The 14,767-nt window shown below is 42.3% G+C and overlaps 2 protein-coding genes across 5 annotated transcripts in view; both read left to right on the forward strand.

Moving 5' to 3' along the window:
* Nucleotides 1–14,767, forward strand: part of ASAP2 (ArfGAP with SH3 domain, ankyrin repeat and PH domain 2) — a 146,207-nt gene that overhangs the window by 120,929 nt on the left and 10,511 nt on the right. For all 4 annotated transcript variants that reach the window (XM_072143548.1, XM_072143550.1, XM_072143549.1 and 1 more), the window contains 11 exons: nucleotides 1,045–1,148; nucleotides 1,230–1,299; nucleotides 1,392–1,479; nucleotides 3,671–3,719; nucleotides 4,920–5,086; nucleotides 7,561–7,694; nucleotides 9,720–9,814; nucleotides 10,206–10,395; nucleotides 11,305–11,390; nucleotides 12,892–13,007; nucleotides 13,779–13,846. In XM_072143548.1, the coding sequence (XP_071999649.1) occupies nucleotides 1,045–1,148; nucleotides 1,230–1,299; nucleotides 1,392–1,479; nucleotides 3,671–3,719; nucleotides 4,920–5,086; nucleotides 7,561–7,694; nucleotides 9,720–9,814; nucleotides 10,206–10,395; nucleotides 11,305–11,390; nucleotides 12,892–13,007; nucleotides 13,779–13,846 (1,167 nt within the window). The remainder of the gene's footprint in view (nucleotides 1–1,044; nucleotides 1,149–1,229; nucleotides 1,300–1,391; nucleotides 1,480–3,670; nucleotides 3,720–4,919; nucleotides 5,087–7,560; nucleotides 7,695–9,719; nucleotides 9,815–10,205; nucleotides 10,396–11,304; nucleotides 11,391–12,891; nucleotides 13,008–13,778; nucleotides 13,847–14,767) is intronic.
* LOC140122554 (isoamyl acetate-hydrolyzing esterase 1 homolog) overlaps nucleotides 1–14,767 on the forward strand; it is a 92,108-nt gene that overhangs the window by 24,331 nt on the left and 53,010 nt on the right. The gene's annotated exons all lie outside the window — the stretch shown is intronic.

The raw sequence follows: 14,767 nt of genomic DNA on the forward strand, positions 1-14,767 counted from the left end.
GATTTTATTAAAAGATATAGGCTGCATGGTTTCTGTAAATCCCGATACACAACCTTGAATCACTGGATTGCACAGACATAGCACAGTGCCATGGACACAATTGTGCTCACCATGGTCACATAGGAGAATCGCTTGTCAAATATCAGTGGGAGCCACCGTGTATGTCAGTGTGCAACCTTTTTAAAGAACCATGAAAATTTAAGATTTTAAGGTCTAACTATTTTGGATTCCAGAGTCTCATTACCCAGAACAAAAGGAACCGTATGTGCAGCGTATGCCCCACCACTCCTTTCACTTTCTATGGACTTTTAGGGATAGCCAGATGCTGGATTCGGCTAAATCTGGTTATGCCTTATATAGTGAATGGAGTGGCATACGTCATCCCTGGGAGAATAGCCTGTAAGATACCCTATACCTTCAATTTATCTATAAGGAGAGCAGGACCCATGAGACCTTATTAGCTGGAAGTAGTATGTAGGTTAATGTATGGATTGCCATTGCCAGTCAAATGTATAGCTTAAAGGACATCTACTATGAGATTGACTGCTGCAGATTGACTAGTCCTACTCACATGCTTCTTAGGATTTATTCTGCTAAGAACTTATTTTATTACAATGCGGAATGGCGCAATTTCAATGAAAATCAGTTTTAAAGATTCTTCAAAATAGCCTGGGGCTCAGCTGAGGTCACATGCTTAACATTTATTCACTCCTTTTCACATATCCAGTCCCTCCTGGTCCCTGATCTCACTGGATCCCAACAATCTCAACGGGAGTGACTGGACGGGAGTGGACGTGTGAGGGGGAGTGAATAAACTATAAATTGAGGCGCTTTGTCAAGATTGCCCAGTTCTGGTTGATGTTCTTTAACCCTATGGGGCATGAATCAGTCTCTTCTGGGGATAGAAGGGGCTCTCTGTGTTCTAGTACACAACCCTATGTATGTGACATATTTCTTAATGTCATAACTGCCTATCATTATTAATGAAATAATAACTTGGATTATTGGTGATTGACCTTACCCCAACCTACTTCCATTCTGTAGGATTCCCAGTTCCGCCAGAGCACTGCATACAGCCTGCACCAGCCTCAAGGAAACAAGGAACATGGCACTGATAGGAATGGCTACCTGTACAAGAAGAGTGATGGGTCAGTGATGGTGCAGAACATGACTACTATGTATATACTGTACATATATACATTTTATTGTTATCTTTTATTCTTTTTTAGAATAAGGAAAGTATGGCAGAAGAGGAAATGCTCCGTTAAGAATGGTTTTCTCACAATAGCTCATGGCACAGTAAGTGAAGGGCTTCTCTTCAACAGAATATTCTACATTAAAGACATAATCTTACTTATCTGCATCATTTCTTTGACACCTTTACTTCTCAGGCAAACAAACCTCCTGCAAAACTGAACCTACTGACCTGTCAGGTGAAAACGAACACAGAGGAAAAGAAATGTTTTGACCTCATCTCTCGTAAGTCCCTCTGTTAATCTTCCAGTTAAAGGGAACCTGTCACTAGGGACCTCATTTTCACTAAAGACAGGTTGCAGAAGCCCATCTCATCTGCAGTGCAAAAATGCCTCTCTGCCTTTTATAAGCATTAGTATTACAATATAATTGTGTGTTATAACTTACCTTGCACCCTGATAAAATCCTGAGGTAGTCACAGGGGCTGGGTTTGGTTTCGCTCCTCAAATCTTAGCCCCCACTTTTGTGCTCGTGTAGAGCTACTCCCTCCCCCTCACTGATGTCAGCTCAACAGGATGTGAGTTCTGTGAAGGAGCAGGAGGGAGGAGCTGTACAGGAGCACAGAGGTGGGGGGCTGAGAGCTGAGCAGTCTGCAGCACAGGCAAGTCGCATGTTGTTTTTTGAAATGCATCCAAACCAAAGCCCAACCCCTGGGACTACACAGAGGATTCTGTCAGGGTGCAAGGTAAGTTATAACATACAGTTATATTGTAATGCAAATGCTTATAAAAGGCAGAGCGGCATTTTGCACTGCAGGTGTGATGGGCTTCTGTAAACTGTCTTTAGTGAAAATGATGTCCCTGGTGACAGGTTCCCTTTAATTGCTCCAAATGAAAACTGTTTAAATGTCCTATAAGTCCCATGCACATAGGTTTATTCTGGCATTGGTGGGAGATTAAAAAGGTTCAGCTGCCGTGAACAGAGTGGTGGCTGCTTATGAGCAAATTTCTCTATACCTATATGGGCGTAACAGATACATCCACATGAGCAGTGTTCACATTAGTAACATCAAACAGAAGCACCCCACTCCACCTAAGTCTCTGGGAATGAAAAGTAATTTTCTCTGGTATGAAAATGCCCTCCAGCAGAACTCATTCTGTATCTTGCTGTTTAATACATTTTCCAATCTTTCAAGGTTTAGTTTGAGAACCCATTTATTATTTCTTACTTCTGGCCATGTCATGGATCTATACTGCATGCTTTTATATTGGAGTGGGGTTGTACCAACTATAATTAAGGTTTTCCCCCATCCAAGCTGAGTGATCCATTGAACAGAGGTCCTGTTCTGACTAATGGATAGAGCAGCTTGATGGGCATGTGTCCTACCACTCCATTCAACTGTAAGGGAGAGCTGGAAATTACTGAGTACAGCGCACAAGTATCTACGGTGCTCCCATTAACGGTCTATGTGAATGCTGGAGATAGGTGAGGGTTGTGCTTGGCAAATTCTGACACACTGGGACAGATTTACTTACCCGGCGCGTTCTCTGCGGTGGATTCGGGTCCGGCCGGGATTCACTAAGGTAGTTCCTCCGCCGTCCACCAGGTGGCGCTGCTGCGCTGAAGTTCCCCAGAGGCGCGCTGGAATGCCCTGAAATTCACCGGCCTATACTTGGTGAAGGTAAGTGCAATTCGCGACACATTTTTTTTTTTTTTGAAATGCGGCAGTTTTTCCGAATCCGTCGGGTTTTTCCTTCGGCCACGCCCCCTGATTTCCGTCGCATGCATGCCGGTGCCGATGCGCCAAAATCCGATCGCGTGCGTCAAAATCCCGGGGCAATACAGGGAAAATCGGCGCAAATCTGAAATATTTGGGTAACACGTCGGGAAAACGCGAATCGGGCCCTTAGTAAATGACCCCCACTATTACAACGGAATGGAACAGAAGGACATATGGTCATCCTGTCACTCTATCCATTAATTAAGAACAAGATCCCCTTTCTCTGGATCACAGCGGTTTCTGTTCTTAGGATTGCTGGGGGTTGCATTCTCATGATCGGGGGGTCTCAGCAGTTGGACCCTCAGGGAACAGTTTATGTTAGTACAACCCCTTTAAATTGGATTCTAAGTGATCTCCTATATCCAGCTACACTACAAGCGCAACTCTCACTAACTTCATTAAAACTTTACGCTGGAAAATTCCTTTACTCTGCTGTGGCACCATAATGTATTTCCTATTTATAGAGAAACAAACTGACGTTTATGGAAACCCATAAGAATAATACATTTTCTTTATGCTTCCTTGATCAGTTGTGCCATCATAGGTCACACCATGAGCCCCACTGAACTACAGACCCATAGTATTATGTTTTTGTATAAATGAAATTACAGGCGTCTATTCCTGTTGAGTTTGTTCCTGGGATCTGTGTTTTTTTTCTCTATCCTATTCTAATTCATTGTGATTTTCTTTTGGCAGATGATCGGACATATCATTTTCAGGCTGAAGATGAACAAGAGTGCCAAATGTGAGTATTCATGGGTGTACTCATATTGTTGACTTGCAAGGGCGTAACAACAGTAGTAGCAGGCGCTATGAGGCCCGCAGTGTCAGGGGGCCCAGGGGGGTATTGGGTGTGTATATACTTTATGTGTGTGTGTGTATATGCTGTATGTCTGTATATGGTATTGATGGAATTGTATGTGTGTATATGCTGCATGAGTCTATATCATAGTGTATGTATGTATGTATGTATGTATATTTGTATATGCTGTATGTATGTGTATGTGGTGTGTATATGCTGTGTATATGTAAGTATACAAATATGTATACCGCATTAAGAAGTCCGCTACGTGGCCCAGCCTTTCCTAGTTGAGCATGTTCACATGTCCAAAAAATTCACCCATGAGGGCTTCAAAAGATTTCTGGTACTCTGTTTGAGTGAACAATCCATACAGCAGTCATCCTTCAATATGTCATAGGTTACTGTTGAAAGTTTGTTTTGTTTTTTTTCCTTTAAAGATCAGCTGGTTGTGATACATATATTCTGCATGTTCTCAAGATCAAGTGCTGCACTTCAGTTATGGGATTTTGGAGATCCCTGTAGGTCTTGAAAATAAATATAGCTATAACAGATGTAAAACAAGAAAAGATAAATGCATGGCATACATAATGTACACATGTGTAAAATCCCTTTAAATATAAGGGGTTTTTTTTGCAGAAGATTAGGGCATTTTGCAAATTTTAAAGTGGTCTGGAGTGTTTATTGACCCAGAACCTAGACTGCTTACTTCATGAATAAGAGACATTCTGTGGTTTTTTAGGTATATTTAAAAATTGGTAATAATGGATGGGCACATCTTATATTATATTGTATATACAGGCGGTCCCTGAGTAAGACATTCGACTTACAGACGGACTTCTCTGCCCCCTGTGACCTCTGGTGAAGCTCTCTGGATGCTTCACTTTAGTCTCAGGCTGCAATGATCAACTGTAAGGTGTCTGTAATGAAGTTTTAGTGATAATCCTTATTCCCATGAAGGCAAAACATTTTAAAAATCCAGCTGCAACGGGGTAAAAAAATGTTTAATAAAATTATAAAATATACCTATCCTTCAGAACAAGCCTAAAAAACCCTATCTTGTACATAACCCAGGGACTGCCTGTATAGCCCCAATATTTCAACATAATGTTACAGAAAGTGATGTCAGTGTCTTCTTACCTGTAGATGGATGTCTGTGCTCCAGAACAGCAAAGAAGAAGCCTTAAACAACGCATTTAAAGGGGACCACTGCACAGGAGAGAACAACATTGTACAGGAGCTGACCAAGGAGATTATATCAGATATCCAGAAAATGCCAGGGAATGATGTTTGCTGTGACTGTGGCGCATCAGGTACGATACTGGGTTTTCCACCTAGACTATGCGCAGTATGTGTTATAAATAGATGATAGATGACCGTCCTGCCTTGGGAAGAGAGGTCCGCTGTCTTTCAGACGCTTTCAACTCGAAGGGTGCGTTCACACTTTCAGTTTTTCAGATGCAGTTTCTGATGTACAAACCAGAAGTGGAGTGCAACCGGAGGTGTAACAGATTCTCTCAATTATATGTTCTCACCCACAGTGACCCACACCTGCTTTTGGCCTCAAAAACTACATCTGATAAACTGAACATGTGATTGCACCCTGGGGGAGCCATAACAATAGCCAAGACAATACACTAAGTACTTCTATAGAGTGCCACAGACACGTGGCACACTGTCCAATCCTCCCACGGTTGTAGGAAAGGGGTCTGCAGACCTCCTGTTCCCGATATTGTGCGAGTCACGCAGATAGGACTGTCATGTATTTAAGATACATTGGGGCATATTTATCAGGGCCTCTGCGCACGTATCATAAATATCCCCCATTCTGTGTATATGTTATAAATTTTCTATATGGGGAAAACCCACTTTAATTTTCTCATTTATGGGCATAGGTGATCAAAATTAGGTCGGAAGAGGGCGGACACCCACCAACCTTTGGCTGCTTTACAAAATTTGGCTGTTTACAAAATTCCATTTAACGAATGCAGTAATATTGTGTCAACATTTATGGTTTGCTAACTTTCTGTTAACAGAAAATTAATGTGTTAACATTGAGTTTTGTAAGCGCAAATGTTAACCGGTATGTAATTTCCCCCATCCTCAGCTACTTTGTGTTTTTTTTTTTGTTAGTTTTTTTTAATCAGATCGTTTTTATTAGTTACGCCCACACAAAACTTGACAACACCTTCCCATTCTCTACCCTCCCTCCCTCTCATTTCCCGGTACAACAATACAGACGTATGCATCACAATATATCAATGAAACGATGAGTCCTTTCTAGGAATCGTATATTTACAATCATATACCATGATATCCCTTCTTATCCTTCTATTCTTCCCATAGACATACAGCACTCGCACACAGGAACACTTATTTTATACAATGCAATATGATTATCCCAAGAGGACAGATGGAGATAGTAGAAACCTAGAGGGGAGATCTGGTGTAGCAATCCACCCCATACAGCCTCAAACTTTTTCATGACTTTTCTTTTTTTATATACTCCACTTTTTCTAACCTGATTACATCATTAAGGCGTTCTTTCAGATCTTTGTTAGTGGGGGGGGGAGCGGCTGTATCCACCTGGCTGCTATTCCGGGCCTGATAGAGAATGCGAGACATGCCTATAATGTCAGTCGTAATAGCCATATCGTCTTCCAATAGCCCCAGCGAGCATACCCGTGGGGATGTTACCAGACGTATTGAGTATACCTTGAAAATAAGATCCAACACCTGCTGCCAGTATTCTCCCAGCTTGGAACATTCCCAATACATATGCATAAGGTGTGCATCCAGCATGTTACACTTCGGACAGTTAGAGCCTGGCCTGGCCCCAATCTTTGCTAGCAAGACTGGCGTTGTATAAGCTCTGTGTAATAACAGCAAGTGTGAGAACCGCTTGCTTTCACTGGTGTTAGGGGCTACTTTGTGTGTTAAAACGCAGTGTAAATGCTACATATGAACACAGTCTTTACCAACCACAGGCCATGCTGCTTCTTCCCATGTGCCGCACAGGTAATCCACTCCAGACATAAGCCGCTCTGGTCCCAGTTGCATTTTTATTGTTCATTATCTTCCGCCAATTAGCTCCGTCCAGTGGATTTCATTACGGCCCCGCTGGCTGCTGTCCAGAAGTTACATAATGCTCCTTATTACATCCCTCCTTTCCATGAGGTTTGATTAAATTTATAATTGCCGTACTGAGAGATTATATACAGATAGTAGACACTGGGATTCATTATACGAGTTCGGACAGCTACAAAGGATCCGAACCAGGGACGTTTTCTTTTTCCCAGAAGACACTCGCCCCTATATACAGTACACCTGATCAGTAAAATGCATTGCCTATCCTATATTACGTAAATTTGGGAGGAGATTACTATACAGGTGGTCCCCTACTTAAGGACACCCAACTTACAGACGACCCATAGTTACAGACAGGCCCCCCTGCCCCCTGTGACCTCTGGTGACCTCTCTGGATGTTACTATAGTTCCAGATTGCAATGATCAGCTGTAAGGTGTCTGTAATGAAGCTTTATTGATAATCCTTGGTCCCATTACAGCAAAAATTTTGAAGCTCCAATTGTCACTGGGGCAAAAAATAAATTTGTCTGGAACTATAATGATAAAATATACAGTTTCGACTTACATACAAATTCTACTTAAGAACAAACCTATGGACCCTATCTTGTTCGTAACCCGGAGACTACCTGTAGTTTACATTATTTTACTTCTGCTCTGTTATGTGCTGTTAATGAAATGTTATATTTGCTTGATATCTCAGATCCCACGTGGCTTTCTACAAACCTGGGTATCCTGACGTGTATTGAGTGCTCAGGGATTCACCGGGAGTTGGGAGTACATTACTCCAGAATACAGTCACTCACACTGGACGTCCTGGGAACATCTGAACTCTTGGTATGAAGAAAGTCTTCAGCTTTATAAGAGTCTATTAATAGATTAAGGAACCTGATGTAATGTAGATACTGTATACAGGCGGTCCCCTACTTAAGGACACCCGACTTACAGACAACCCATAGTTACAGACGGACCCCTCTGCCCCATGTGACCTCTGGTGAAGCTCTCTGGATGTTACTATAGTCCCAGACTGCAATGATCAGCTGTAAGATGTCTGTAATGAAGCTTTATTGATAATTCTTGGTCCAATTACACCAAAAATTTTGAAACTCCAATTGTCACTGGGACAAAAGAAAAAAAATTGTCTAGAACTTCCATTATAAAATATACAGTTTCGACTTACATACAAATTCAACTTAAGAACAAACCTCCAGACCCTATCTTGTATGTAACCCGGGGACTGCCTGTATATGACTGTGACATTCTCTGATACTATTGCTCCAGTTGACGCCAGATTTAGGCAAATGTTAATATCTTGTGGAAATTCTGGTTTTGTTCTAATTTATGACAGTGATCATTGATCAGAAACAGTGTAGAAGTAACCATAAGGTCCACCATAAGAGCCCAGATATTTGGGAAAGGAGTATTAGGTACTCGTGTATGTGGTACTTTGGACCATACGGGAAGATGGTCCGTTAGTACATTAAAGGAAATCATCCATCATGATAAACCAGGGACACTTACTCATAGATCCAGGCACCGTGACTGTGGTAATCTTCTTATATTTGTTGTCAATGGTCTCCTTCCATCTCAAATCAACTTTTAAAATTATGCTAGTGAGTCTGAGGGGTGTTTCCAGAACCCCTCAGTGATGTCTTTTCACTGGTTGTTGCAATGAGCAGTGCAGGTCTTCTCTCCCTCTGCACTTCCTGCTGCTTCTAGATTACACAGGCAGAGGGAGGAGGGAGAGAACATGGGGTAAAGACATGTTCTCATTGTAACAGCCTATGAATGTCCAGCACTGAGGGGCTCTGGAAACACCCCCCCCTCCCCCCAGAGCCCCTTGGGCTAATTAGCATAATATTACAAGTTTATTTTAGAAGGAAAGAAGCCATAGATAACAAATATAAGAAGATTGTCACAGTGCATGGATCTATGAGTAAGTGTCCCTGGTTTATCAATGCTTGATTTTGATGGTGGATGAATAGATGGCGATTAGAAAGATGATCTCAGATGATTGATAGATACATAGCAAGGTATGTAAGTAGATTGATAGGTAGATGGTATTTGTTAGAAAGATGGATTGTAGATCATTGATTGATAGATGATAAATAGTAGATAGATAGAATGATATATTTTAATATAGATTCATATTAGATTATGTATACTTGAGGAAATTGTAAGCAGCACACAAGCGGCATAGGTGAAGGTGGGTGCAGGCACAATGGGACCAGGCCTCAGATCCCGCAATGTGGGTTCTTTATTCCATGTTGGCAGGTACAATAAAGTGCAGCAACGTTTCGCCTCACTTGCAGCCTTTTTCAAGCCTTTTAGATTATGTATAGATATTAAGATGACTGTAGGAAAGAGGCAGCACTCCGAGGTACGTGGAAAAGGGTGAAGCTTTATTCCTGGCCAAGGGACCTACGGCTGCTGCACCCTTGCTTATCTGTGCTGCTTCGGACTCTCCTTTTTCTGTAGATATTAAGATGGATAGATGACAGATATTATATAGATATCACGAAGCTTGATATTACATAGATTAAAATATATTAAGTAGATGAACAGATAGGCAAAGCTCTTATCAATTGATTGATATATTAATACATGTGTAAGTAGATAAATATTTTTATTCGATAAATATAATTTATTCACTATCTATCCATCTAATTATCTAAGTTCTATATAGATATTGCATAGATGGATATTTTATTGAGCAATAAGGCTCAATAGAAATATAATCCAGTGTAACCGGTGTCCGATTGACATTTGCATAGATATAATTGTTTTTTTTGGCATTGTTTCAGCACGCTGCACAATACATACATGAATAAGCTAATATCCCCCCCCCCTTTTTTTTTTTAGCTTGCAAAAAATATAGGAAACACAGCGTTTAATGAGATTATGGAAGCCTGTCTGCCTGCTGATGATACTGTGAAGCCGGCTTCCAGCGGTGACATGTAAGTTGTAGATTGGCACATATGGAGCTATAATTACCCAAAATGTGATACAGAAACTCATCTAGAGCTGTGCACTCCTCCATCTGGTGTGTATCTAGGCCTTCTAATATAGCTTAATGTATATCAATATATTGTGCTGTACACCCTACCCTTAGAGGGGACCCAAAGTAGCTGCAAGGGCTCCCTCTCTCCCTGGTACCTATTCTCCTGCCAGTGGATCGGGTGCCACCCTGTAGCACATCTTATGGTAAAGTCTCTTGCTAGGGCTAGCCTTCGCCTCCACCAGTGGTCACAGTACCAGTCTCAACTACCTACCTCTTACATAGAGCACTGTCCAGCTGTAGTGAAGGTTATTCACATGTTTTCTTTACTTTTTCCCCTATTATTACAGGAATGCGAGGAAAGATTACATCACCGCAAAGTACATTGAGAAAAGGTATGCAAGAAAGAAATATGTAGACCACGCATCGAAAATGCTGAGCTTATGTGATGCAGTGAAGACCAGGGACATCTATGCACTGGTACAACTACACGCAGATGGAGTAGACCTCACAGAAACCATTCCATTAGCCAACGGGCATGTGAGTGGCACCTCTTTCATTTAGTGACCGTGATGTGTTTATATGGTTTAGTGTTATGTGTTTCTTTTAAAGTTGGTTCTACATCAGTAATATTACAGTGGTTCAGTTGTTCTCATAGAGAACTGGGGTCCATATACTTCTATAGACACACTGGATGACTGGATTGTTAGGGTTTTGTCTGCTGCTTTTTTTCTGCTTGGTTAAAGGGGTTGGCCAAAGTTGTCACCTTATCCCATGTCCACAGGATAGGGGATCTGATTATTGAGAGACCGACTGCTGTGAACCCCACTGATTATGAGAACGGACACCCAGCAATCCATAAGACTGGGGTTGTGTTCTCAGTTGAACAAGAGTGTGTTCTGCCGATCCATTCAATATCATGGGAGTTTCAGAAATTGCAGAGCTTCAGCGTTCCCATTCTCTTAGAATGCTGGAGATACAACCGCGCAATGCTCTGAAATTTCTGACACTCCTATACTACTACAACACTCATATCCAGATTGCTGGGGGTTACCAATCAGACCCTCACTGAGCAGCTCCATAGGGTAGGAGATAAGTTGAAAACTTAAGACAACCCCTTTAAATCTGACAGGCATGTGTCCTCCCATACATCGTTCTGGTATCACCATCAAAGGTCTGGGAGATTATTGTTTTGTCCCTTTAAGTAGAGCAGAGACTAAGGGCTGCAGATAGAAAAGATCATTGTATACAATGATGGAAATCCTTGAGAGGCATTTATCTGTGCAGATGGTTTGCTGTGCAGTGATGCCGTACATGAGTCACTGATACACGGACCCTATATATACATGACCGTGACCCTGTGCATGTACGTTATACAATACTGCAGGTGGGATTACTTCAGGATAACCTACAGCCTCCAATCATGGATATTCTTCAATTTTTTTATAGGAACAAGGAGAAACCGCGCTACATCTAGCTGTCAGATCAGTCGACCGCACCTCACTGCATATAGTGGATTTCCTGGTGCAAAATAGGTAAGTCTATAGCCAGCTATTGTGTCATAGAAAATGTAGCATTACTGGGACACAGTCATAAAATGCTGGAGAAATAAGGTGTCTGAGGGTTAAAAATCATGGCTGCTTTCTTCCAAAAACAGTGCCTTATTTGACCATGGATAATGTGTGGTATAGCAACGAAGCTCCATTCATATCTATACAGCTGAGCTGTAATACCTGCACAAACCATGGTCAGGTGTGGTCCTGCTTTTAGAGGAAAGTAGCCATGTGTTACAACTGCCTGACAACTTCTTAATAGATGTATGAAATGGAATAGATGAGGGGAATGGAAAATCAAGTAGTATTTTGTATGTATTAGAACCCATTGCTGTTACAACGTACTGATATGCACTGCGACTCAGTGGGGCTCATTTACTAAGGGTCCGAACACCTCACTTTCGACAGGTTTCCCGAATATTTCCGTTTTGCGCCGGATTGCCCTGGGATTTTGGCGCACACGAACGTATTTTGGCTCATTGGCCACTCAACAGAAATCGGGGGCGTGGCCGTCTGACAATCCGACGGATTCGGACAAACCGCGGAATTTAAAAAAGGTTTTGTGTCGCAAAATCAGCACTCATATGCACCGGGAAGAAGCAGGGGAACTCCGGCGGACCTCAGCGCCGCAGTGACACAGGAAGGAACTCGAACGCACGATCTTAGTGAATCGCCCCAATGTGATTGAGTTGCCCAAGAAGTTAGATTATAATAGTCTCACAATGTTGCCCTGCAGAAGAAGAGCAAGAAGCTGAGCGTGGAGTAACCTCCTCAAAATGAGCCTTAGGGGCTCTTGGCTCCATTGACCTATATGGAGCTTGGAGCCCCTCAGGTTCATGCACATAATTTTTGAAACTTTTTTTTTTTTTTTCATAAAAACAAGGTCCTAAAAGAAGAGCAGATCCTGTCAGGGGGGGACACACCTGCATGCAAGTGTGCTTGGTTTACAACCCTTCATCCTGATGTTAATGTCCTTGAACTATCGTATTGATGAGTACTCCTGGTCTTAGCAGTGACTGAATTTGTGCTGGTACTCTATTGTTTTTCACGGTCGCTATGTTTACTCTTTGGAGTCTGACCTGATATTGGAAACCTTGGTTGATGTAAGGGCATCTCCTCTCAAATACTTTTACTAGAGTCCATTATTATAGAGTGGAGAATAGAAGGTCTGAAAAGAAATTGAACCCACAGCGCCCTCTCCTGCATTGGGATTTCCATTACACTCTTCATTTTAAGAGAGAATAATGGAAACTAAAAACAGAAGGTCTTCCATTCACCTTCCGTTAATTAATATTTTCTGTTACACATCCATTATTTATAGCACAAAAAAAAATTACTCTGCATCTTGCACAATTTTTTTGACACTGTCAAAGTGAAAGAGAACCTTCAGAAAGCTGGTGTGAATTTTTTAAATGTATCATGTGCGCCCCTATGTTCTGCCTCCGGTATCGGCTTCTAATGTGTTTCTATGTTTTGTCTGCAGTGGAAATCTGGACAAACAGACTGTGAAAGGCAGCACCGCACTTCACTACTGCTGCTTAACCGACAACGCCGAGTGCCTTAAACTACTGCTGAGGGGGAAGGCCTCCATAGAGATAGGTAGGTACTACTCACCCACCTCCCTTCATAGGCTTGGTGATGGAATAGGAATAATGTGAATTGAGGTCATCATAATAAGTCAACGGAACGGCAAAAATATGATATGTTTGATTAACAAAGGACATGTCCTATCTTTTCTCGGCATATGGCGCCATATTCCTCTCCACCGGTGCTACAGTACGGCGGGCAACAACAGTGTGAATGCGCCCTAAGGCTACATTCACACGAACGTATGGAGGACGTATATACGGCCGACGTATATACGGCCTATATACGTCCCCCATACACTCCTATGGGCGCACGGCACCCTACGGGAGCGGTACGGTGCAGCACACGTGCGGCACCGTACCGTTCCGTACCCGGGGAAAAAGATAGGACATGTCCTATCTTTTCCCGTAATACGGCGCCGTGCGCCATAGGTTGCTATGGAGAGGGGCGGGGGTGAGCTGCGCTCACCTCCTCCTCCTCTCCCCGTACACTGCCGTTGCCCGCTACGGTACGGTACGGGCGGGCAACGGCAGTGTGAATGTAGCCTTAGACTGCATTTGGCTTCTCGTATTCCCCACAGTATAATAATGAATGACCTTTCTAACACAAGCGTAGACTTTTGTCCCCATTAAGTGCCTGTGACCCCTCTCATGTCTGCTTATTACATAGATATGATCTACATTACCTCTAGATAGTGGGAATCTGCTTGTAAATACATGGACTGATATTGGTGACGGAAGTGTCTGTAATTTAGTTAATCTTTTTCTCTGTTTTGGATTGCAGCCAATGAAGCCGGAGAAACTCCTCTGGACATAGCGAAGAGGCTGAAGCACACACAGTGTGAGGACCTGGTATGTCCTGTACATTATTATTCTTGTCATCATCATTATTATGGCTGCACATCACCGCTCATCTTATAAACGCTCCCATTTATAATCATTCAAAGAAAATGTTAAATGCACCCATAGAACGTGTCATTTTGTTACTAGTTGACATCTCTGGGTGCCAGTGACCTATACATGTAAGTCCCTGAATACTTTAGCTTTCAGCATGGGAAGGTGAAAGATAACTGGCTGTCCCTAGTGCTTGTTAGATACCTGCTAGAAGACCTTTATCAACCTGTCCAAACTCCTTACATCCTTTAATCGCCAAAACGCCCCTGATTCCGCTTTCTCTTTAGGCCACACAATTGTAGAGTTATTAATGTGTTCATATTTGGCACATAATATGCTAATAAGGAGATCTACGTTCGGATGGGCAGTCCTGGCTGGAGCCTCCATCTTAAAGGGTTATTCTCATCTTGCGTGTTAAAGGGAATCTGCCACCACAATTTACCTACTTGATCTAACTGCTATGTTACATAAGGCTATGACCACATGTCACCTATACCATTGTTTTTTTTATTTTAAAGCTGAGCTTTCTTTGTAAAAAAAAATGACTTCAGAAATATGCAAATGAGGCTGAAGTGCTTTGGTGGGCGTTATCATAGCATCTCAGGGCTCTGGCATCAGAGCAATAACAACGTCCTTGTCTACATCTCCTCTGCCCAACACCTTCCCTCATCCTTCCCCCTTCAGCTATGTCAATTCTAGGTTGAGAGAGATGCTGAGGTGCTCTACTTACACCCCTAGAGCACTTCAGCCTCATTTGCATATATTTCTAAAGTGAAGATTTGGTTGGAAGCATGGTTGGAGCAGCTTGAAAAAAAATGAAGGTATGGGTGGCACGTGTGGGCACAGCTTTAAATAACACAGAAGTTCATTTGGATAGAC

The sequence above is a fragment of the Engystomops pustulosus genome, chromosome 3 (genome assembly GCF_040894005.1).
Source record: "Engystomops pustulosus chromosome 3, aEngPut4.maternal, whole genome shotgun sequence".
NCBI classification, from domain to species: domain Eukaryota; kingdom Metazoa; phylum Chordata; class Amphibia; order Anura; family Leptodactylidae; genus Engystomops; species Engystomops pustulosus.